Source organism: Arvicola amphibius, chromosome 17 (genome assembly GCF_903992535.2).
Source record: "Arvicola amphibius chromosome 17, mArvAmp1.2, whole genome shotgun sequence".
Lineage (NCBI taxonomy): Eukaryota > Metazoa > Chordata > Mammalia > Rodentia > Cricetidae > Arvicola > Arvicola amphibius.
In genome coordinates, this window is record NC_052063.2 from 13,075,925 (window position 1) to 13,102,635 (window position 26,711).

Sequence of the window (26,711 nt, forward strand, 5' to 3'; positions counted from 1 at the left end):
CAGACCAGAATTCATATCCATTGGTCAGGGGCAAATACCAAGAGCTCTGCGTCCTCAGTCATTTCGTGCTACTTCGTCAACTCAGAGCCAAAGGTAAGATTTTACACTTGTTTTCTTCTTTTTCTCCCTAGTATAACAACCTGTAAAAATATAATTCAACTTGCTATAGGATCTGCTGTTAGTCTTTAATCCAGTGGGTTTGCCTTAATTTTACTGATGACTGTAAACTCATATTTTGCTTGGAAAATCCAAACTTGTGGATTAGTTTAGGAATTAATAACTGGGCAAAATAGTTAATCTTAATAGTTATAACAGATGTGAATAAAATTATAGTGGTTTCCAATATATGCTTTAAATCAATAGCTCTGGCACTGGCCACAGCCTTTGGCAGTAGAGACAGACAATATTGATTGATATTGACTGAAATATTATGCAGAGGAGGGACTAGTGATGTTGCAGATGGTTAAAATGTACTGATAACTACATGGCACATTTATTATAGGATGTCTTTTGTGATAAATATTTAAAATTTAAAGTAAGCTTGTAGTTTTGGACTATTTTAATATGAACAGCAAACTAAAAAATTAACTAACAAATGCATTAAATACACTTATAACTGCTTGAAGGAAGATAAATATTTACAACAAAATACACATTGATATGCTCATAAATTTTATTTCACACATGCTGCTTGTCCTTGTCGTGGTGACTTTACTGGGAAAGCCAAATGCTGACAAACCCTTATATGCAGACATTTGTAATTACAGAGAGAATAAAAAATATAAGCAGGATTAGGAAGTGCATGTTTTCTTTGAATGCTGGAATTTGCTAGAAATGTACAAGGAAACTGAATGTTCAGCTTCAGCTCACCCTTGACTGTGGGAGCATGATTTTTACAGCATTGGTGAACCATGCTGCCCTACTAAGGAAGAGCCCTGGTCACTGCTTCGAACAATTCTAAATCCACAACCTACAAAGCTATTTCCAAAGGCAGTTGAGATAGAGCCAAGTTCATCAAGTGTGAAAAAACGAAGTATTTGAATTAAGCATATGAGAGGATAGAAAGGAACCCTTTGGCCTGTTCTGATTGTCAGGGAATCCCCAGTCCCTCGGTTTCCACCAACTTTATCAAGGTTTGTTTCAAGTAACCAAAGCTACCTTTAAGTAGAAAAGTAATAGATCCCTTCTCTGTGTGTTCAGAGGCATTAAAACCACAGATCCTGTCCTTAAACTCAAAAAAGAAGTCCAATACAGAAAATATTTTCATATTACACATTAAGTAAGAGACCACACTATTTTCCATGGTGAAAAAATGATTATTAACTAATATTCTTGATATTGCCAATGTAAACACTGAAAATTAAGCATGAGATTTTTGTTCTTCAACTAAACTCTAGTCAGAGGCATACATACAAAACTAAAATTGTGAGATGCTAAGGCTAAGACTGTGTCTGAACTGCTGCAAAGCCTCATGTTATAAAAGAAAACAAATTATGTTTCCTAACAATTGCAGAGCAAAAATTGCACCATTACTATGCATGTGCAAATCCCCTCTCAATATCATGCAAATTCTGCCTTTTGTATGTGTATTCTTGTTGCTTTTTTAGTCCAAGTCTCAGTTATCCATAATTTAAACAAAATACTAAGGAATAAAAAGTAATTTTATTCCATTTACACCTGTTAAAATGTTAGAAAAATGATAATGAACTATTATCGACTATATATTTGCACAATTTTATATTCTATGGTTAGGAAAGCTTGGAAGATGAAAATGCTAGCAAGAAGTATCCTGGTACTTGTCATCTTTGATGCTGCATTGACTGCCCCGACTACAGAGCTCTTTAACTATGACTCAGAAGTCTACGATGCCATTTTGGAAGACGTGGAACCCTTTTATAATTATGAACAGATACCTATCAACCAAGTACAGGTAATGTCTTCCTATCACTCTTGAGGCTTTTAAAAGAATTGAATGGTGACTGATAAGATCTAATTGGTTTTGCAAATAATTTTGCTTACGTAAAAGCAAAAGTTGGATCTCAATTTCCTATAAACATTTGGCTAGAACATATGCAACTATTTTAATGTGAATGCTGAGACAGTCTTTTGGTTCTCAGTAGGAAAAACAAAAACAATAGCATTTTTATTGTGTGTGTGTGTGCACGCGCACAAACACACATGCTTGTGCACATATATTTGTACACCAGGGCAAACGTGGAAATGAAAGGAACATTTAGAAGTTGGCTGTCTACTTCCTCCATTTGGATTCAGGAGACCAACCTCAAATGCCTTTATCCATTAACACATCTCACTAGCCTGAAAAAGGCAACAATATCTTCTTTTAAGTGACAACATGTACATTTTTAAAAAGCAAGGAAGAGTTAAAACATTCATTATGCAATGCTGAGAAAACATATAGAAAAACATGTGAGATTAGAACAGACAAGGAGAAAAAGAAAAGCAAGCAGAGGGAGCACACTGATTTAAAATTGTGCTGTATACCAGAAGGAATGTGCATTTTTGAATGGTTGATTTTTCTCCCCAGCAGTAAAGGAGGCATTGGCAAGGTTACAGCCCATTACATAAATCTGATATGACATGTTTCTAATTAAATGCTGGTCTTCTTACACTTGCACATAACTAAAGGATACAAGCTAATTCTCATGAGTCAGAAGCAAACAGACCTTGAAGCATGATTTATATACAATACTGGCAAAAGGGAGATATAAATAAATAAAAGGAAAATCAGATTAGCTATAAATGATCATTGCAAATTCTGTACCCTCTTTCAAGTGTAAATCTTAGAATTACTATTTTTTATGGCCTTGACTGCAAAATATCTAGACAAGATGATATATTTAACTTGTATGAAATATACAATGTCAAAATCTTCGATACCATTCATGTTCTCTTATAAAATAAGAATCCAATTTCTTAACAAAATAATTTTCACACTTTTCTCCTTCACTCTCAGCCTGACTCTTTCTTCATATTTTATCTGATTTTCTTCTGTTTTTAACAAAGTCTCTTAGTAGTTATCTGCCAAGACAAATACTTTAGTTCAGACTTATTTTATTTAATACACATTAAAAAAGGAAAAATAATTCAGGGATTAAGCACTTAATGGTTATCACCAAAGAATTCTTTTTAAGCATGGTTGAGGAGTGGGCTAAGGGTTTTGTTCATTTTCTTCAGAAGAACTCAATGAACAGTTTAAAAAATACTGATTAATTCTGAGCCCTTTTCCGGCAAGATTGTGAAGGAAATAACATCATCTACATAAAATGTAAAGCACACTCATCTCTGTCAGAACTGCACATTACCCCAACTGTCCTGGATATTTGTGGAAATGAATGGCATTCCTTCTGTGATAGAGCAATTTGAGTGTGTATCTGTAAAAAAAATGATTTGGTATGCAACCTTCCCTTAGGGTTTGCATGTTCTAAACCAGTGCTTCTCAACCTGTAGGTCTCAATCCCTTTGAGGGTCACATATCAAATATCCTGCATATCAAATATTTATGCTGTGATTTATAATATTAGCAAAATTATGGTTATGAAGTAAAAGCAAAATAATTTCATAGCTGTGGTTACCACAACATGAGGAACTGTATTAGAGATCACAGCATCCGGGAGGTTGAGGATCACTGTTCTAAATGAATGTCCTCCTATGTCCCTCCATGTACTACCTGTCTCAGCTCTTGCCTCATGCTAATATCCCTCATTCATGACAGAATTTTGTTTTAAGACATAGCTCATACTCACTTGATTCCTTGAACAACTTTTTGAAGACTTGTTACTATTTCCATCGAACAGATGTTATTATGAAGACAAGGCTTTTAAATAACTTGTCTAAGAGTTCATGACAAGGCTGCATATACACACAATACTACTCACAACAGAAAGTAACTTCTATTAGATTATATGTTCCTTTCCTCTCTTCCTACACTTTACCAAATTATCCTTTTAACTAGATATGTCTTTTTTATTTTAAACATAGTTCTTTATTGATTCGTTGGAAATGTCACATTATAGAGCACAATCCCACTCACCTCCCAGTCCCTGCATATCTGCCCCTCACAAATTAATTTTTTAAAAAGAAAATCAAAGCAATCAAATGGACAAGAAACCCACCTAGCTCCTTCCTCCATCTTTCCAACACCTCATCCCAGTGGCTGTGGGAGCTGTGGTGTGTCACCATGCAGTACACCCCTTTTGTCCAATCACTTCCACCCACAAAACAAAATGTTCATTGCATTGAGTCATTGGTCTTGTTCAAGGCCTCTGGATTTTTCATCATTCCTGATGAAAACTCCTCTTAGGACTGAAGTCAAAATGCTCCAATATCCTTACAAGGGCAAGAAAAGAATTCATCTATGTTATCCTAAACATGAACTGGTAGTAAGCTTTTAGATAGCTCTGTCTACAACCTGATTTTTCTACAAAAGAATGGTTTAAGGCTATAAAGAATAACTGTATATAGACAGTTTATAATATATGTTTTATTTCTTGACAACAGCATACACACACTCTTGTACGCACAGATATCGTGTACTTATGTGCTATGTCATACATTATGTATATGACACAGATAATGTATATGTCCTATATTTATTGGTTAGGACAACTCATTTTTGTATTTGCTGAACTATTCATCAGAAACTTCAGTTTTCAGAGATGTGGTTTAACTGTTTCTGATGAATGTGGTTATTTGCTGCTTTTTTATTTCCATGACATACTTTTTAGGTTATGGATACTCCATTTCTCCTAGGTTAAAAGGACTCCAAACTGTCTTAAAAATATTGGACTACCCATGAATGCTATATTGCCCTAGAAAAATGCTCCATGATAACGGTGATGCTGGTGGCACTTTTATTCTTCTATTGCAATCTCCGAGGCTCTAAGTTATTAGACTTTTCCCCACATAAACTTCGACTCTGCCTATGTATTTAATTTTTATTCATTTTACCTGCATTGACCCCCATGTCTTCAATAAATTGACACACTTTACTGGAGAATCCAATGGAGTTTGACATTACGGATGCTGTGAGGTGGTGTGGGGTAGCATACAAGATGCCACCCAACATTCTTTGTGAAAATGTATAGGAGGACTGTCTCTCTTGGGACAGCCATAGGGGGCAGACTTTTAAGGATGTTGCTGCTGTTTAAACCATATGCTATGCAACTGGGTCTTCCTCTTAGTCTGTTTTGTCTGCTCACAAATCCATACCTCATTTTTGCCTCTTTCTTCCTGAGCTTCTTGTAATGCCTTCCACCTTTATTTTCCAGTCACTCTAGGACTTTAGGGTGTAGATTGTTTTAAAGAATTGTTATAAACTGTCTTAAAATTGTTTTTTTAATGTCTGCAGTGAAATGGGTTAGATATCCATAGGTAAATAATAATTTAAAAACATTGTCAAAATTCCCTTCATAGGAATGACTTCCTTGCTTTAACCCTCCAGGGCTGAGGACCATCTTTCACACCATGAAAGTTTAAATGTCCACTTCATTTCATATTTAGTTTATGCATTTAAAATTAGTAATACACCTATCATGCGTAAAAGAAAACTGCACATTTTTTTATTAAAAAACAGGCGTTTTTTCGAGAAAAGAACCTGTCTAGTGGTAACAATGGTACCTTTTTTTTTTTTTTTTGGTTTTTCGAGACAGGGTTTCCCTGTAGTTTCTAGAGCCTGTCCTGGAACTAGCTCTTGTAGACCAGGCTGGCCTCGAACTCAGAGATCCGTCTGCCTCTGCCTCCCGAGTGCTGGGATTAAAGGCGTGCGCCACCACCGCCCAGCAATGGTACTGTTTTATATTTTTGCAAATCGCATCAGTGCTTGGCCTGGCAGAGCTCAGTGTCTCTTTGTATCTGCATGGGTCTTCGATGTTAGATTGCTTTGTTTGGATTCTAATTAAATCCTGCCTCATGAATGCAGAAGTACTTTAGTAACTATTTAAGAGATGTACACACAGTCTTCATTGCTAGTCTAGACTTAGGCAGTGGGTCTCCCCTCAGAGGTTAATTGTATTGTAGAACCTGAAGCCTCATCCTCCTCAATACATTCTCTTATGCTATTCCTGGAAGATCCATTGGTCTGTCTTGCAGTTTGAACTGCTGATGTACTTGTGCATGGGTTAGCACTGCCATGCATTGGCTATTTGAAAGAAATTGGTTCCTTGAGTTAGGCAGATATTTCAAATGTTCATTTACAACATTATATCTAATTAACACAGTTAATATCCCAACTATGCATCTCAGAAACATGGACAATCAATGAAAAAAAAGGAGGGTATGTTTCTGGATGATTTGTTCTTATGAAAATTGCTTCAAAATCAAAATGAAGTGTGAAAATGACATTTAAAGATGGTGGAACAATAATTTCAGTGAAATAATTTCAGTGATGTTTTAGAGATGGGCCAAAGCTGTGAAAAATGACTTTTCTTTTTCTGTCATTATTACCATATGTCACCCAATGATCTAATCACAGATGTTTATGCACATACAGTTTTTAGAAGAATCAAACTAATTTTGGGATCTTTATTGAAATCAAATTCCAATTTAGATTGCAAAAATACATTAGGTTGTCAAAATTAAAATCGGTCAGCAATCATTTGTTTTTATATAATACTTTAATTAAAATATAATTACATCATTTCTTTCCTGGTCTTTCTCCAGCCACTCCTGAGTTGCTATACCCAGCCATCTTCTCAAGTTATGCTCTCTTTCTTTTATTTTTATTTTTTTTTTGTTTTTGTTTTTCGAGACAGGGTTTCTCTGCAGCTTTAGAGCCTGTCCTGGAGCTAGCTCTTGTAGACCAGGCTGGTCTCGAACTCACAGAGATCCGCCTGCCTCCTGCTGGGATTAAAGGCGTGCGCCACCACCGCCCGGCCTCTCTTTCTTTTATTATTACTGTTACAAAGAGATGTACAAATGTGTAAATGCAACCTGCTTAGTCCATTTTTGTTTGTGTGCATATAATTTCAGGGCTGACTGAGAGAGCTGGGGATGGGTAGGTGTGCAGGTCAGGCTCTCCTAGTAACCTGACAGAAAGCTAAGCCTTAGCTTCTGCTCATTAAAATGGGACAGATCTAAAGAGGCAGTCCTCAGTAAAACCACAGCCTTCTGCTAGCTCAGCAAACACCCATCCCACAGCCTCTTATGCTGGCTCAGAAGGCCCCTAAACACCTTTGATGGCTCAGCATACACGACCCAGTTTCCTAATAACTAAAGATAGCTTTCCCTCCCTACCCTGCTGCTGAAAGGTCCCTAACTACTAGGATCTTCCACCAATCAGCCTCAGATTAATCCCTCCTTTCTGGAATTCCCCTAACTCTGAGTAAAAGGAATTTGTGACCCTTCTTTGGAGGGTTGTCAAGTGCCACTCCAATGTTGGAATTAATAAAGCATTCTTGTTATTGCATATGTCCGGTGTTGGTCTTCTTTGAGGTTACTCTCAGACCCTAACACTGACCACTTTGTATTGGATAATGATTTAGTTGACTCAGGCCTGAGAAAGATGAATTCCTCTCTCTCAGCATTAGTGATCTCCATTCTCTGTATAGGGATTTAGTTCATATTAAATATATTCTTTTTGTTTTCTGAAAAGGGCATAAATTAGTAGTATTGCTGCACCTAGCCTGTTGGATGTCACAAGGAAAAAGAGAGACAGCACTAATGGGTTCTAAAGATTTTAATAATTCACCAAATAGCAGGTTACTGAAGGATCAGGGCTGCAGAACAAGGATTCTGGAGCCTTTATCTCCCTGACAGCCCCAAGCAGGGGCAAAAGTGGAGTTTATAAGCATAAAAATAACAAACGTTTGTGGCCAAATTATAGTTATAATTTTCATTCATCAGGATTTAGAGAGTAGCGGCTCCCCTGAATGTTCCATCATTGTCAATGGTCATACAATGCAAGCCTTTCAGTGCAATCAATCAGATTCATTTGTTCCTTCTGTTGTTAGGAACAGCCATGATGTTTCTAGAGAACTAAAGATGCATAATGACTCTTCCCATGGTTTAGGGAGGAGGTTGGTCAGCTATTGGAAAGTTCTCAGCTCCCCCAGGTCTTGGGAACCTGAACTTTACTTCACCCTCCAGGTAAAATGGAGTCTGAAGTCAAAACGGCAATACTCAGGCCAAGGTGCCTTTTGCTTGCTCCCTTCAGTATCATTATTATTTTATTTCTTAAGTAATAAAATATAAGCCATGATTAATCTTTTTGGTTTAATACTACTGCCTCATTTGGACCAATTATATAGTGCATGTTAAAGTTTTAAACATGAGAATCACAAATGAAATGCATTTCTATTAAAAGAAATATTCTAACTCATTAACCATAGTGAAACATTCTTTTCTAGGTTTGCTGAACAATAAAAGTGAACCTCCCTATATCACTGAGGACAGTCTAGTTAAATCAGGAGAGGAGAATTTTACTAATGAGATTTAAACAGACTAATCTAGCTAATTTTCAGTCGTTGAGCATTCTAAACAATGATTCTTATTTTCAGCTGTTTCAAAACTATAAAACTGGAACGCCAAGAAATATATAATCACAGGTTCTCACTGGGAAGACATATTAATAATCTTTGTCAATTATTCACTTTTGTTTGTCTTACATTTTTATGAGGTCATACTAATAAATTAATTCTGACTACTCCTGAAAATAAGATATTATGGTGTCCATTTAATAATAGCAACTGGGAACTCAAATTTTGCTCTAGGTTACTTGCCCAATAAATTTCAGAGTGAAATTTAAGCTAGATTCTTTTAATGTCAAAGCAAGAAGACTTTGGCATTAACAGTCTCTGCAATTTTTCTGCTTGATCTCTAATCTTGAATTCTTTTAACTATGCCCAAATAGAGCTTTATTTTCTATGAAATTAAGTCATTAGAAAAACAGCAGCTTTGAAATGATTATAATTGACACAGTATAGCAATATGAGTCTCAGCTGTCAATGTTGTTAAAGGCTCGACACAGGCAAAATAGGACCTTCTGACCTAAAAGCAGAACTTGGAAATGTGAGGAGGGTGTTTGCTGCCAAGCACATTTCTCCCTGATCCAGTTTCAAGGTCCATGGAGGGAAGCACAGTATTTACTGTCAGGTGTTCAGGATCATGACATTTAAATAATTAATACAGAAAACTTCAATAAATCTGAGCACCAGGCTCAGGTTTAAAGCAGAATTCCACAGTGCCAAACATAGCTGTGTGCCAGTGTGTCAAATTCATCAGAATGCATAATTAGCAACACGAGCTGAATAGCTCTGAGCCTTTTAACACCCTGGAATCCAATTGCTGACATCACAGTTATTGAATAGTGCCAGGATTTATTGGCTCAACTATGACATGTATTTGGGGAGACAGGTAAATGCAAAGATCCATTTTCATCAATACAATCTTTGTGTTTGAATAGATTCCCAAATGGCATGCATGTCCAAACACTTTTTTTCTAAGAATGAATAGAAGATGAATTTAAAAGGTAAATAAGATCGGCTGAAGAGCAATATTGCTGTTTAGGGATTGGGCAGCACAGTATTATTACCAACTAATTAAGTACAGAGTTTAGTGGGTCTTCTTCTGAATCTGGTTTTCCCTGGGATTGTAGATTGAGCATGCATACTTTCTATTATAAACGCATTTCTGTATCAGAATGCAGTCTGTCACTATGTACAATAATTGGATTGCCTAGGAATGGTATACACATACCTCTTACCAATGTCATAACCTGAAGTAAGTCTTTAAGTTCCTCCCAGTCTCAGATTCCTCGGATATCTTTTGATGACTGGGTAAGATAAACACATGAACTGTTGAATGGAGACCCTGGGGCATAGAAAACATCTAATAATTGCTGGTAGTTTTATAATTGGCTCATTCAAAGAAAAGCTACTGCAGTTTATATTCTAGAGATGTAGATTCCTTCATGGAAAGGATGGACCTGGGGTAATAATGAATGCTAACCTCCACTGTGCTTGGATTGATATTTGTACGGGAACTGATCAGACCTCTTCTTTCTGTTCCTCAAGAATTTTAGACTAGTAGTCTTATAAATATGCAATATAACTCAAGCAGAGAAAAGGAAACTATATATATTATATATTGCAATGTAAATTTATATGATTATACTCTCTATATATGAATATATATGCTAATAAATTGTCCTTGAGTTTATCATAATCAAGAATCTGTTAGCTAGTATGATGTGAAAGTACTTTGCTTGTGTATTATTCTACCTCCTTTTCTTATCAGTGTCTTAGGCCAATTACATAAATAAATGTAACGAAAGATAGCCCTGTAGTGAAGAGTGTATACCGTTCTTCCAGTAGTGCTCAGAGTTGAGTTCCCAGGACTAACTTCTGGAAGCTTATAACCACCTTTAGTTCCAACTCCAGAGAGCTATGATGCCTCTGGTTTCCATGGGCAATGCATTCACGTGAAAATATTCACACAAAGACACTCACAGAAATGCAGATGTGAAGGACCTGTCTACCCTAAAGACTTAGAAACTACTGTCAAGTTTCTAGTAACCTTCACTCAAGGTCATTTAGATGAACTTTGGAGATTCTCATATCCCAACCAAAGCAAGTTCCCTCCTTTCCCCACTTAGTGGCACACTGTGTGACAATTTTGAGCACCAGCACTTCTCTGAAGTTCATATTGCTCTCTGCTTATTCACTGAAGTAGCATTCCCATTTGTCCATACAAGCCTTGTATTTGTGATGGTTGACATGGCATCAAGTGTGTGTTCTGCCACCCTAGACTTCTGGGTGAAATCCAGGATTTTTCTACAAGGGCTATCTTTGGCTAGACACCACATGCCTGGTCTCTTCTCCTCTTGCATCCGTGAAGCTTCAGCAGTGTGATTTCTGGAGAATCTGCCTATGGCTCACCTTTCTTTTAGTTTTAGTTGAAGAACCCACCTCAGCATATTCTTCAGTGGAACCTGCTATAGATATTCCCTCAAACTTTTGCTGAATTGTGAAAACCAACCTCTCTCCTTCAGATTCTCAGCTGTACAGGCTTGAAATACCCTATCTGGCTGCTGCAGCTCCTGTTCTGCATGAGAACAAGCTTCTCTGGTCAAACTTTGATCAAATATTTGAATCAAGTGATTTTGTGTGTGTGTGTGTGTGTGTGTGTGTGTGTGTAAACATGGGTGCACACATGTGGAATTCAGAGGACTAACTTGACTATCAACCCTCACCTTCTACATTAGTAATGACAAGGTCTCTTTTTCCTTTTTGTACTGCAGATAGGAGCTTAGCTGACTTATGAGCATCTCCCTCCCAAGATTACTGATGCTCCCAATGTCTAGTTTTCATGTGGGTTCTTGGAATACAAGCTAAAGCCCCACATTTCTATAGTAAGTGCTTTACCAGCTGACCCCTCCAGCCAGACCTGAATTACTTCTATAGGTTTAAGATCTTCCAATGTTGAAACCACAATCACAACACTGCAATCAGTGTGTTGCTCAGTGCGAGTCGGGTTCCATGTTGAGGTACTTTTACTGCTTTATTCTGACCTCTTCTGCTGCATTCTTAAATTATTTTTATGTGCATTTGTACACAGATTTTTTTCCTCCTTTGGTAATATGAATACAAAATAATCATGTCTACCCCTCATTTTTTCCTTTAAGCTCCATCTCTATCCTTCCCTCAAACACATCTTCTTTCCAAATTGATGTCTTATTTTTAATTTGGATAAAATACACTATATCTAATCAGTAATACACATACTTGTGGTCACACCCTCAAAAAAAATGATTTCCCCTCTCCCAGCAGCTAACAACTGCTAATGACTTCTTAGGAAGGTGTAGGTCACACTCACCTGTTCTGGAAAACTCATCTTCTGTGAGTTTAGAAGGCTGATAGTATATCATGTCCCGAAGACAGCTCAGCACAACACTCTTCCCCACTATCTAGATCTTACATTTTCCCCTTCCATGTCTCCTGGGCCTCAATTGAGGACAGTTATGAACATGACCCAACAGGACCAAGAACTCGGTGTCTTATTCCCCTCACTTTGACCAGTTACACACCTTCCCATTGACTTCTACCCGCATTAAGGGAAGCTTCTTTGACCAGCTATGGGAGAATCCCAGGTCTATTAGTATAAGCATAAATATTTGAAAGGTGATTTGATAGTATGAGCATTTAGGTAAACAAAAAGTACCAAGTTCTATCCTAAGAACTCTAGTCTCCTAGGAAAAGGGTTTTTAAACAGCACTACAATACCAATCAAGAAATTTCTTCTTGTGGAGCATTCTTCTACAAGAATGCACTTAGTTACCCCTTAATGTATCTGTTACTGTTGTATCAGGGGGCACATTTTTTCTGGGCACATTGGTGTGTCCTATGGCATGGTGGGCTGAGAACTACTTAAAACGACTGAGATTTTTTTCTCCCTCCGCATCTGACGTACCACCTTTCTGTGCTATAAAAACTAGACAGACAGAAGGAAGTTTCCAAATTGTCTTGAGAATAATCTTCTTTCTATGACTGATAGCCAAAATGCTTGTTGTCTTCATTAACTGCCTCTTACTATGTAGTTTTGGTGGGAAAACCAAGGGCAATGGTAATAGCCGGTGTAGTCTATTTTTTGGTATTATGATTTTCATTTAATAACTAATGTCTTCTGGGAATAGTGTTAGTTTGCTAACAGGATACATCCATTCAAACTCTTTTTTAAATGTTTTTTGAAACTTATTTGCTACCTAGTGAAAATTCATTAAACTTTTCTCACATTGTAATTTTCATTGAAGTTTTTGCTCTGCTTTCTCCATTTGTAAGACTTCAGGTCTTAAATTAATATCCTTGATCGGCTTGAACTGATTTTTTTTTTATGAAAGGTATGAGATAAAGAAAATTTTATTCTTCAGTGATTAAATATCCAATTTTGCCAAAATAATTTATTAATGAATTTGACTTTTCTCGCAAAAGCATTAACACAAATCACACGTTTGACACCCTTAGCTATTAGGTAAATGTAATTTAACGCTATTTTGACAGGCTATCTTTCACACATCAGTGTGCAGTGAGACTGTTCAATCAAGAAAGCAAACAACAGGAGCCGTGCGGTGGTGGCGCACGCCTTTAATCCCAGCACTCGGGAGGCAGAGGCAGGCGGATCTCAGTGAGTTCGAGACCAGCCTGGTCTACAAGAGCTAGTTCCAGGACAGGCGCTAAAGCTGCAGAGAAACCCTGTCTCGAAAAACCAAAAAAAAAAAAAAAAAAAGAAAAGAAAGAAAAGAAACAACAAGAACTACTGTCAGGAATGTGGGAGAAGCATTAGGTATTGGTTAGAAATGTGGCCTGGTGCCGTCATTTTGAAATCAGTGCGCAGGCGTCTAAAACTCTCAAGAGAGAACTATAGAGGACCAAGCTCCGGAACTCTCGAGTGGCAAGGAATATATATTCTACTATACTGACACTTCCACAGTCTTATCAATTGCTGCAGCATTTACAATAGCCAGGAAACGGAATCTCCTCAGATGTATATAACAGACGAGGCATTTGTGGCTCATATGTGAAATGGAATCTTATTCAGACGGGAAGAAAAGTGAGACTGTGAGCTTTATAGGAGAACGGAAACAGTTGGAATATATTGTCTTAACTGAGACCGCCCGGGATCAGAGAAAAATAGCACAGGTTCTCTCTCATTTGTGAGTTTAGTTTCCAAATTTTTAACACAAATTCTTTATTGATTCTTTGGGAATTTTACATTATTCTACTTATTTCCCAGCCCCCTCATATCTTCTCTTTACCCTTGGGTCCCCCCCAAAAGAAAAATTAAAAAATTAAATAAAACCGAGCCAAACCAATTAATCAATCAAACAAACAAATTAATTTAAAAATACCCTCCTCACTCCTCCTCCTTTCCCATTCCAACACCTCTTTGCTTATCCTGGAGGCATTGGGAGACTCAGCATGTCATGCAGTACACCCATTTTTTTTGTCTAATCGGCTTTACTTGCAAATGTTCCTTGCAGTGAGTCATTGGTCTGGTATGTGGCCTCTGTCTTCTGGTACACCATCCTCACTGGAACCCTGAATCTTCTAGCAGATATCTTGTGTCCTCCCTGAGCTTCTAATTTTTATACATGTATTTTTTTTAGGTGGGAGTGCTTGTGGACATTGTCCAGGGAACTAGAAAGGAGCCCATGAGAGGAAGAAAGATGTGTGGGAGGAGGTGTGGAGAGGAAGAGAGTTGGTAGGAAATGAAAGGGGGAGACGTGTGGAGTGGGGGTCAAGGAGAAGAGAAAAGAGAGGAAGAAGAAGGAACAACCCAAACTAAAAACTGTAAGGGTGCCGTATGAGAATAACAAACTGAAGGAATGAAAATAAATCCTTCTTCAAAGATGGGGTGTGTTTTGAAGAGACTCTGCCAAAGAAAACAACCTAGGAGAACGTGACATTCAGTTTTCATATTATCCCTCTGGAATTATGCCAAATAAATCAAGCAGACTTACTACTAATAATATAATTACGTGGATCAGTCCGATATGGTTTTCCTGAAAAACATGGATTTGGTCAAAGTAATTTTGACGAAGTATTATTGTCTCTTAGGATAGCACAACATACTTCTATAAGGAGATTCTTCTATGTATAAGAACAATACCACCAATGAGAAGAAATGCAAATCTTAAGTATTTCACAGGACTATTCATATCAATATTAATATTTCAGTACAAACCTCAATGTAGTTTGATATAAAAAAATATAACGGCATTTATTTTATGGAGACACTTTCCTCAAGCAGCAGTCATTGGGTCTTCCTCACATTATGGTCTTGTCAGGTCCTGTGCCATGAGAGGGCTCTGGGGGTTGGGATAACTACTGTAAATCCTAGCTGTGTTGGGTACACACACTGGCCATCCCTGAGGACACCGTTACTTACTTGGAAGTTATCTCTCCTTGGCAACCTCTGCTGAGTCCTCCCAAGACCATGATGCTGTCTTTGGTACCTACTCTCTTCTAGAAATAGAATATATATGCTCCTAAACATAGTCCACCATGACATATATGAAAAGTTTGCCATTAGGTAAGCAACGTACCAGAGACACACAAGTTACTGCAAAGCCAATTTAAAAGAATAAAATAAAATAAGCTAAATTTTTGTCTTGCTACCTAGTTCTAGGTTAATTTCCTCAAGTGCAGTGATTATGTTTTTTTAATGCTCGTGTAAAGCTTACAGAGGCATAATGTCCAGGTTAAACAGACAAGTTACAGGAATCAAATCTGAGTAAAATCAAGAAATGAATGAAAAAGAAAATAGTGAAAAATCTGATATAATCAATGGACATTGACATAAGAAATTCAATTGTGCTTTCATTTGAGTGATACCAATTATAGATGAAGAATATTTGGGTTGGGGGGAGGGTCGTGTGCATATCCACATTTAGGTTTCTGAAGCATGCATATAGAATCTATCATTCTGACAAACATGTGTTTTCAATTCCCTGGCAATACTTTTTAGAATGAATGGCTTCTAACTTTATATTGAAGTTTGAAGATTGTTAAAAGAGGGGAAAAATGGGACTCCAAATAACTTCTATTTAATAGTCAGAAAAAAATGTATCTACCCTGCAGAGGACTCTCCAGGCACAGTATAATGGGGTTATTCTTCTGTAGTTTTACTGAAATGAGAATGCATTCCCTTTCCTCAGTTTAAAGGTTGTTCTTTTATTTGCAAGCAAGCATGAACAAAATAATTTCTGATGAACACCCAAAGCTGTTCGGCCTCATTATAGTGGATGACAAAGGAGACCTTACAGCTTCACATCAAATCAGTGGAAAAACAATTATCTGAAGGGGGAAAAAAGATGTGCAAACATTTTCCTACAAAGTTAAAGATTCAAGGCAATGTGTCTGGCATGTGTTCCTCCCTCTAGGCAGCCCCTCCATTCCGTGAAACATCTGTCTCAATTTCTGCTCTTCCTAGAGCCTACTTTTAGTCTCTGAAAAGCTATTCTTCTGAAGCTGCCTCACTATGACCACACTGATGGAAACCGTGTGTCTCTGCAGATGCACCCCAGCTTCTCAGCTGGGGATTTCTGGCAGGGCTTTCTTGACTCTTCCTGGATGGCTCTTCTACACTAGCGAGTCATTTCTCTTGGGCTTTGTGTTTTGAATGTTTGAAAATGGGCATTGACACACTCGCTGACCCTTTGCAAGAAATGCTTAGTTTCTGTAGATATCAATTAAATGCATCTTGGACAAGAATCTTTTTTTGATGAATATACTCCAAGATCTTATAGGTAGCTTATTATGCTGAAGCCTAGAATTCAAAGATAATGTGTTAATTCAGTGTTTACTACTTAATAGATCTGGGCATGGAATTAGACAATGAACGCAAATCTAGGATAAAAGGGGCTAAAATAGAGAACCTATGAAATTGTTCCTTTAAAAAATACTTCTTTCATTAGTAATGAAATGTATTTAGATATATCAAAAGTAACATTAAAAATACTTGCATTTGTTTTTAAAAAATCAAATGGGTATATAAAACAAGCAATCAATAACCAGTCCAATTTATATTCCTGTGTTAAAAATGAAATTAGTTTTTACACCATTTTGATAATAAATAACTGAGAAGTAATTTGGGTGGATTTGCTTTTTTAATGAGCAAAAATAAATGCAGATGGGTGCTTGCTGATGTGATCAATCAGGAATGTAAGATTTCTGGTGATAGTATCATAATAGCAGACAACAAGAAGTAGGTCCAGGATGCTCTAAATGCCTTAAGCAAATTCCCATCTGACTCTCACAAGGGCATTGAGAAGACCACCCTTATCAAGAAATAGAAAGGGATAACCACTAGCCTGAAGGAAAGGTACTGAAAATGAGGGTGCTGCTAAATATGTTTAGAAACCACTTGTAACAGAAAAGATGTAAGGTGAAAAAATAGTGAAATTTAAAAAAAGGATTTTGAAAACTATATTTCTTTTTTTACCATATTGCCGTTTTGGCCCCATTGACAAATCTCTCAAAAATATCAATTTAACATTATCAAATATTGTTGCTATAGTTAGTATCCATGTGAAAAAGTATGTAAGAAATGGCATCCCACAATTAAATTATACAGTTTTCATACAGATTTTGCCTCAGTAAGAAGGGTAATTTTTACTAAAAGACCATTAAAAGTATTGCACAATAATCGCAAGGAGAAGATTTGAATTTCAGAAATGAAAAACCTAAAGGAAGAAAATACTAGTCAGCATCTCAACAGCTATGCAATAGAGGGAGTAGTGAACTGGGCGCAAGAGTGAAGGGGAGTTTTGAGTTTTGTTCTGCACACTTCTGGGTTAAAGTGAATCTTTCCTAACAACATCTTCTCACAAAGCTGTGTATCATTAGAAAACAGTAAGTGAGATGCTGCTAAATCTATCAAATGAAGAAACATATAAAGCTAAAAGAATATAGCAACAAAAAAAAATACAGCATTGAAACCAATTCCCAAGAGTTGAGAAACAAACTTAGTTGAAAACAGTGACAGCATTTCTGAGAACCTTGCTGCCTCCAGCTGGCGGGTGAGGCACACTGTGTCGAATGTAAAGACACGAGTGACATCTAGTGGCACAATTGGATACATTTTAAATTTGTACCATGGACTTAGAGGCTGATTGTTATTGCTGTGAAATTTCTGCTTGTTTCCAGACTGAAAAAGTGACAGAGAGGCTTTCTGGGAGCAGAGCACTCCTCACCCCAGGCCCAGAGCTAGAAGACACACAGGACGAGGACAAGGATGAAGAATCCACTCCCCGGCTGATCGATGGCTCTTCCCCACAGGAGCCAGAATTCCCAGGACTTCTGGGCCCACACACCAATGAAGGTCAGATAAGTTGATACTGAATGATAACTGAATGCATTTTGCCATCTCTCAAAATGGTCAAGCTTCATCCCACTCTACAAGGAGTCTGTCTTGCCCAAGCCTGATGGAGTCATGAACCCTAGGGGAAAGTTATTTATGTATTGCTAAATAGGCATGCTGTCCATCATCTTTCTAAAGATTTGTTTATATTGATTGTTGTTGTTTCCAACCTTGGTCACAAGAAGCTTTGTATTAGAGTGTGTAGTGGTAATACAGACACATTATTGTTTAAAGTGCTTAAGAGAAGCAGCTGTGGGTGATTAGCCACAGATGAATGCCCACCCCAACCATGGTCTTTGGACACATCTTGGAAGAGGAGGCTCACAGAATGTAGGGTTCCAAAGGATGAAGGGGATGCTATGAAAGGCTGCCCTCTGGACATGACATGGCTGTTGCACACAGAAATTCACAGCACAAGATCAAGACAGTTAAAACTTCCAGTATGGATGAAGTGTCCCCAAAACACTAATTGTACTGGCTAGGGAGCAATTGGGTTCCTGGTGCCTTGATGAATAAACTCAGCAACCATGTGCACATGGGCAGCACTAACTGAGCTCAGTGGGTCAAAATAAATAGAAATAAATAAGAGAATATGAAGCTAGGAAGGAATAAGATATAGGACACTGAGGAGTTTTAGAGACAGTGGTGGGTGCACATGACCAACATACATGGTATAAATACATGGCACCTTCCAAAAAGAAAGAAAACTAAAATTAAAATGACTTGCTAATTTTCAACTCCACTCTAAAAGAAATGTGCATAGTCCAAAGATAAAAATTCTAGAATGTTGCAATATATTTTGAAGTGGGAAGTTATAATGTATTTTGTTGTCAGACATACAATAGCTTTTATAATGCATCTTTGGTCTGTTGGAAATGATCAAATAATCAAAGACTCGGGGTGGAAATATTTGCGTGGCATCATTACTTGAAATCTTTCTGTGGCATACATTTCCAGAACTCAACATGGGACAAACTGATGAAACTCTTCCTTTGAGATCAAACCAGCACAGTTCAAAGTCATAAGACATAAGGATGTGGAGTAGAATAAGGATAGCATGTGCTAATTGGGCATCTGCTGTCTGTAGACCATAGCAACAGCACGCTGTATCATTCCTTTACCTCTCACAATCTCTCCGGGGTGTTAATAATACTCTTGTCACTAGGAACGACATAATTAGGAAGGATAGTGATTTCAGACTGCAAGTCAACATGTGTGGTGCCTGCACCATGGGATGGTTCGTGAGTCAGGCAAGGGGCTGAAGATTAGATTAAAACACACACACACACAGAGAGAAGGGGGGAGAGGGAGAGGGAGGGAGGGAGGGAGAGAGAGAGGGAGGAGGGAGGAAGGGGGAGAGAGGGAGAGGGAGGGAGGGAGGGAGGGAGAGAGAGGGAAGGAGGGAGAGAGGGAGGGAGGAAGGGAGGGAGAGAGAGAGAGAAAGAGAGAGAGAGAGAAGAGAGAGAAAAAAACAGTAAGAAAGAGAGAAAAGAGAGAGAGAGAGAGAGAGAGAGAGAGAGAGAAAGAGAGAGAGAGAGAGACAGAGAGAGAGACAGAGGTAATCCTTGAAACAAGAATGCCAATTTTATTGTGTTCCAGGGCAGCATATATAGGGTTCTCCGACTAATGGCCATGCCCTAGCTCTCAGGATTTTTCAGCTGCAAGTCCACCAAAAATCACTCCCTTCTTATCAGGAACTCATGAGGTCTCCTGCTCAGAGCATCTACAAGCTATAATCAAATTTGATTTCAATAATTTTTGAGAGAATATCAGCAAATTGACTTTTTTATTATTTTCATAACTAAGACTAAATTGAGGGTATATAATGAAGTTAAAAGTTAAATTTTAAATTACATTTTAAATTCCAGAAAAGAAGCATACATGCATGAAGTTTTAACACCTGGAAAATTTTAAAATTCAAAACTTTTTTTTTTGCCACATCAATCCAATCTAATGGTCACAACCTATGAGCAGTAAAGCAAAAATAAAGCACAATCCATGTGAATATACATATATCATTATGCACAATTAATGCTAAAATATAAGACCAACACTGTAAAAGTTAAGTACCTTCATTTAAAACTTATTAGTGGAAACAATGAAATTTTAATGCCTAGAATGCTGTGGGACAATGATTTTACCCTGTAAAGATTTGTTTCTTGTAATTGTTTAATAAAATTCTGACGGCCAGTAGCCAGGAAGGAAGTATAGGCAGGGCAACCAGGCAAAAAGTAGAGGTGGAACAATGAGAACAGGAGAATTCTGGGAAGAGGAAAGAGTCAGACTACAGTCATCACCCAGACACAGAGGAAGCAAGATAAGAATGCCTGGCTAAAAAAAAATACCAATCCACGTGGCTAACATAGGCAAGAATAATGGGATAATTTAAGCTGTAAGTATTAGTTAATAAGAAGCCTGAACTAATAGGCCAACCAGTTTATTATTAATGTAGTAGACCTCTGTGTGTTTCTTTGGGACTGAACGGCTGCAGTACTGGGTGTGATGGAAACCTCTACCAACAGAATGTTGCCCACGTGGACAACTGCACCCACATAAAGCCTGAAAGAGTTTGGGAAATAATTCTAGACAAAAAAGAACAGAGTTAAGCATGGCTTCTTGGTAGCATTTTTCTCAGGTGGGCTCTGTTTGCTAGAGGCAAGTGCATCTCATTTAAGAGAGGCTTCCTGACTCAGCTTTAGCTGCAAGAGCCCTTTTAAGAGGCTCTGCCACAAAACACTTACATGCTGTTTATGAATAGCCTGCAGCACGCTTCTTGATGGCAACATGGACCTTGAAACTCCATAGAGTTGTGGCAATAAACATGGCTCTGGCCAGTATCTCCACCCTGAGGCTTGAATCTCAGAAAGCTAAGGAAGGGGGTGGATCTAGCCGTCAAGAACAGGCTGATTTAAGTGTAAGAATTAGTTAATTAGAAGCCTGAGCTAATAGGCCAACCAGTTTATAATTAATGTAGTAGACCTCTGTGTCTTTTTTTTTTTTAACTGAATGCCTGCAGGACCAGGCAGAACAGAAACCTCTGTCAATACTAGAGGACAGAGTAAAGATTAAATACTTTGCAGATTCCCCTTAAAGAGCGCTCTCTCTCTCTCTCTCTCTCTCTCTCTCTCTCTCTCTCTCTTTGGTTAAATGGTTTCTAGTCTGAAGTTCTTACTGTGTCTAATATACTTAAGGACCCTTTAACTAGAGTGACAAAATATTCCTCTTCATCTGAGTACTCCAAGAAAGTTCCAGGTAAACTGAGGCAAACTGGCAACTGAACAATTGTAAGTTTTTTTTATTTTCTCCCATTTTCTCTCCTAGTCTAGGATACAAATTACTTTGTTCACATCAGTCTTTCTGCTCTTCTGAAGCTACTTCCTCTCCTCCATTTACCTCACACCTCACTACTCTCATGGACATCTATCTTTTACCCCTCAAGTTCGTCACACAATCTCTTACTTTACAGAGCAAATGCACTTTGCAGCCATAGCAGGCTCACCCCTGCCTATATTGACCATCACCCCCTCCATCTATTTATTCTTAGTATAATTGACAGACCGTATCTCTTCCCACTTGTAGGGTGTTAGTCATTTTCATCTGGGCAACAAGACCAATTTCTACTATGTTCCCTTTAGCATCCAACCTCTCCTCCCTGGAGTATATTCTTTCAATCCCTCCTACTGTTATCACCTACTGTGACGGTTGATTTTAATTGTCAACTTGATAGAAATTGGAATCACCTGCAAAAACAGTCTCAGTGTGGGATTGTCTAGATCAGGTAGGCCCTTGGGAGTATCTGTGGAGATTGTCTTGATGATCTTAAATAAAGTTAGAAGATCCGGCATGCAAGTGGCTGACACAGTTGTCTAGTTCAGGACCTCTTTTGTACAGGAGTAGAGAAGGCTACTTGAATGCCAAACATGCATGTTTTATGTCTCTCTGCTCTTGGCTGTGGACATGGAGTGATAAGCTCCTCCATGTGCCTGTAGCTATAACTTCCTTGCAGGGATGGGATATAGCCTAGAAATGCTAACTGATGTAAATCCATGATCCCTTATTTTTTTTTTATATATTTCGGTTGGTTTCTTTTATCACAGCCTCAGAAATGAAGCTAGACACATTGCTTTATTAAAGCACAGATGCATCTTGGTTATCACCATCCTGCCCCTCCTTCTTTTCAGTAAACACCTCTAGAGCACTGTCTTGTTTTGCTTCTCTCGAATTTTATCTGTAAAAGATTTTAATTCATTATCCATCGCCATCATTATACAGCCTTTCCAAAGTCTGAAAATTCCTGCAATATCAAATTCGAGAATCTCTTCAAGCCTTATTTACCTGGCAAACTAAGTTAATTAAAGTTCCTCTTCTTTGAAACTCTTCCTCCATTTAGTGTTCACCAATATGGCCCTATGCCTCATTTTTATACTTTGTTTCTGATCATTGTTTTTCTGTCTCCTTTAAATACTAAGTATAAAGTAAAAAAAAAAAATTCTCTCTCTCCCTTTCTCTTTCCTTCCCTTCTTCCCCACCCTCTGTCTTGCCCCCGCCTGTCTTTGTCTTCCCTGTCACCATTACCATAGCCAAGCAAGCACAATTATCCATAATATATCTCTGGTACCTGCAACTCAGACCCTCTCATCCCACTTGGCCCTCTTTCGGTCTGACCACTGTCTCAGACAGAGGGAGCTGATACAAGTAAGATCGGACAGTAACTCTGTTCATCTACAAGAGAGGGAAAACCTCCTATGTCACAATACACAAGAGCTCTCACCTGGGGTGTGGTTGGCCTCCTCTGAGTTTAGCCTCAAGGACTGTCTCTGAGGCTTGGAGAAAGGACTTTTTTAAAAAATTTTTTCTGACCTTCATCCTAACTCTTCTTTTTTATGTATATCACAGGATGACATTTGCTATGCCAGAGATTCCCTTTCATAATTTTTCAACTAAGCCCAATGACTCATATTTATATTCATAGCATATTTGAAAATACCGAGATGTGCAGTTAGCATTCATTTTATCTAATAGATCACAAAGCAGAGCTGTATGTCTTTTTCATCATGGTTTCAGTACCCACTATCCTATCATTTGTATGAAATGTGTATGTATTGAATGAACAAATACTAATCTGTATTATCTTTTCTTAAAACATGTGTTATTGGAATATTTAAATATTGAGTCATATGTGGAATGAATACATGGTGATTTAACTTTATAAAAGATATAATCTTAATATTTATGTTTTAAAAACAGAATTCCTACTAGTTATTAATGTAACAGCCACAATATATTCACCTAAATAGGTTTTCCAAGCAATAGTGTATAGATGCTTTAGCTTATAGATTTGACTTTAATGTACCATTTGCTAAAACAGCTTTGAGAAAATGTGAATTATATCAGAATGCTATGAGTGATATTTTAATATTAATTGCTAAATAACCAGAACTGCATTCTTCTTAGAATTCTTTTAGTGAATATAATTACTCACCTATCCATTTCAGACTTTCCAACCTGCCTTCTCTGTACTTGCATAAGTACCACTGTATACTGTGATGACCATGAACTTGATGCCATTCCTCCACTCCCTAAGAAGACTGCGTATTTCTATTCACGCTTTAACAGAATTAAGAAGATCAACCAAAATGACTTTGCCAGCCTAAGTATGGATATTTTACTGCAGAACTAAAACCAATTACATTCTTATTTATATTTGTGATTTCTGTTTATTCTTGTTTTATTTGAGTAAACCACATTTGAGCATGTTTAGCTACTAACGAACCTTTTTCTACTAGGTGACTTAAAAAGGATTGATCTGACATCAAATTTAATTTCGGAGATTGATGAAGATGCATTCCGAAAGCTGCCTCATCTCCAAGAGCTTGTCCTACGTGACAATAAAATAAAGCAGCTTCCAGAACTGCCAGCCACTTTGACATTTATCGATATCAGCAACAATAGACTAGGAAGGAAAGGGATTAAGCAAGAAGCATTTAAAGTAAGTTTTACATCCACATGGTAGCCCTCCTCTTTCTCTTCCCCATCTGTCCTGGACTAGCCTTTTCATGGCTCTGAAAGCATTTTCTGGAATGTTGCCTCTAACTTCTAAAACAAACTTCTCTGCACTTTCTATGGAAACGTTGAAAATAAGATATCTTCTGGTTCATTCTGAGACTGGTCAAGCACCAAGAATGGAAAGTGGGGCTTGAATTAGAAATGGATTGTTCTTGGCCACATGCAAAAAGCTCTTGGAAGAGGCTCAATCCAGAAAATTTGGGTTTCCTTAGAACTCCACCCAGGGACAGATAAGGTGTTGTTAGGTGATTGGGCAGGGAGCAGTAGTGCAGTGCTCTAAGGACAGAGGGCCATAAAGAGTCTTGTCAGTTTGGTTGCTCACCTTCCTGGACTTAGGGGGAGCTGGGAGGACCTTGGACTTAACATAGTGAAGGGAACCCTGATGGCTCTTTGTCTTGGAGAGGGGTGGAGTGGGGGTATGGGTGGAAGGGAGTGGAGGAAAGGGGGAGGAGGAGGGAAGGAGATGGAAATCTTTAATAAAAAAATGAGGAAAAAAACCCAAAAAACCATGTAAGCCTCGCAGAATACCATCCATAGTATAAGCAAGAGGTTATTAAATTCCTGAATTGTGGGAAAAAAAGATTCTCTGTTAATTATTCTGTTGATGGTAACTGAGCGGGTTAGGAATTCTCATAGTTGAATGACTGGTTTAAACGAAAGGGCATTAAATTAGATGAGTCGCTCTTTTACTGTGCTGTTTCCTTAACATAGACCAGTTATTGTCTAAATGTGTTCTTTCTTGCTTTCCTACCATTTTCCTTACTAAGCAACTAGTCTTTGGTAAAAAAGAAATTTTCATTTCTCCAAACCTATAAAATAAAGAAAGCTCTTGCTATGCATCAAAAATAAATCTTAAGGAGTTAATTTCAAATAGTATTCCATGGAAAGGAGTTGCCTGTGTAAACTATGAAAGTATATTGAATATAAGTGTTTTTAAGAGACTGAAAAATAATTTCATCTTCATAAAGAAATATGCTTACAGGCAAATTTTCCAAAATTGCATTGAATTGCCTAGTGACCTAGAGGGTCCTGACAAGAGACATGCTAGAGAAGAAACTTCAGATAAAATTTCCATATGAATGTTTACAGGACATGTATGACCTCCACCATCTCTATATCACGGATAACAGCCTGGACCACATCCCTCTGCCACTTCCAGAAAGTCTACAGGCACTTCACCTTCAGGTAGGTTTTGTATAATAAAATGAGCCTTAAAACTCAAGGGAGAACAACCACAAACAGAAGGGAGCCAGGACTAACAAATTTATCTGCCATGACATATTGGCATGAGCGTACATTCTTCTGCTTCTCCACACATTCATTCCGTCAGCTAACAAAGTGTTCGCATCTTTATGTTACTATCTATTCTACTAACATGCTAGTAGCTTTAGTCATTATTTTGTTCTTTTAGAAATAAAATTTAGGTAATGAATTTTTCTTTAAAGCAAGAGTTTCACTTACTGAAAAAATACATAAGAACCACAAAGGGAAGACAAAAATCTATCTTGATGTCTAGTTTTCATTTAAAAAAGTCAGTATTATTTTCTCATAGATATCAGCTTTCATGTTGAATTAAGTACAGTGCAAAGTCATCGACATGTCCTAAAAATGGCTCTTTTCCAATTTTTAAGTTAAAGAAACTTCAGATTTTTTCTTTAACTTCTTTTTTTTAAACCAACATACACAAACACACACGGAAATTTACACTATTTCTCCTCCTATTAAGCAGCAATCTAGTTTTAGATAAATAAGTGAAAACATATTTTCAAAATGCTATGTTCTAATAGTTTCAAAATATGCTTTATTGCCATCCATATGATTACAATATGTTCAGTAAAACACTTAGTTTTTGAAACAATGGGATTTGCTTCAAACACACATGAAAGTAACTTGCTTTATAGCTATAATCTGTTTTCTCTGGTACTTTCTAATTTTGTGGGATAAACAAATAGGAAAAATATTCATTATTTGCTGAATTATAACCTATTAAAGGGAGGGATTTTACTTTGCAAGAAGTAATCTCTGGTTCTAGTGATTTTCTCTATACATTATGTTAATGTTTACTTCTGCATTTTTCTTATTCCTAGTAATGTTTATATTTCTATACTTTTATTGTATTTCTGTAAATATATGAGATCTGGATAATGATCTCTTGAATTTTTCTGACCATACTCATGTCCTTAATATCTTATGATCTCTTACAAACAATCCCGAATAATGGAAAAAGGGGTATGTCCTAACTCATCACCCTAAAGTTAATTCCATCCTAATAACAAAATTAGACTTAAAGAAAGCAATCAGCAGAAGAGGAAACTGTAGATCAAGGCATGTTATGAACATAATGCAGCATGGCATGCAGCAAATCTACTAATGTGTAAAATAAATGACATACCATTTGAATGTAGAATAAGTCTATTTAGTTAATTAATTTATCCCTATGGCACAAACAATGCTTCATGTATAATAATCATACATTGAATAGTCTGGACTAGTGGAACAAATACAAGAATTAATATATTTTGCGTGCTACAATGTACTACAGTTTTGCCCAATACTTTAGGTATATAAAGTCTTGTCTTTTCGCTTTTTTGTCTTTTTTTTAGAATAACAACATTCTAGAAATGCATGAGGATACTTTCTGCAATGTTAAAAATTTAACCTATGTTCGTAAGGCGTTAGAGGACATCCGACTGGATGGAAACCCTATCAACCTCAGCAAAACACCTCAAGCGTACATGTGTCTACCTCGTTTGCCCATTGGAAGTTTTGTCTAG

The 26,711-nt window shown here is 37.4% G+C and overlaps 1 protein-coding gene across 1 annotated transcript; it reads left to right on the forward strand.

Moving 5' to 3' along the window:
* On the forward strand, positions 1-26,711 carry Epyc (epiphycan). Its single transcript, XM_038315157.1, has 8 exons — positions 1-93; positions 833-836; positions 1,758-1,930; positions 17,658-17,832; positions 23,367-23,525; positions 23,658-23,860; positions 25,027-25,122; positions 26,541-26,711. The coding sequence occupies exons 3-8, from the start codon at positions 1,766-1,768 to the stop codon at positions 26,709-26,711; spliced, it is 969 nt and encodes a 322-aa protein (XP_038171085.1). The 5' UTR covers positions 1-93; positions 833-836; positions 1,758-1,765.

Excerpts from the sequence above, each read along its gene's own strand:
- Epyc (XM_038315157.1), top strand. The coding sequence starts at position 1,766 with ATGAAAATGCTAGCAAGAAGTATCCTGGTACTTGTCATCTTTGATGCT. Across the intron at positions 17,833-23,366 it reads GGGCCCACACACCAATGAAG|ACTTTCCAACCTGCCTTCTC; the intron begins GTCAGATAAGTT and ends TATCCATTTCAG. Across the intron at positions 23,861-25,026 it reads TTAAGCAAGAAGCATTTAAA|GACATGTATGACCTCCACCA; the intron begins GTAAGTTTTACA and ends GAATGTTTACAG.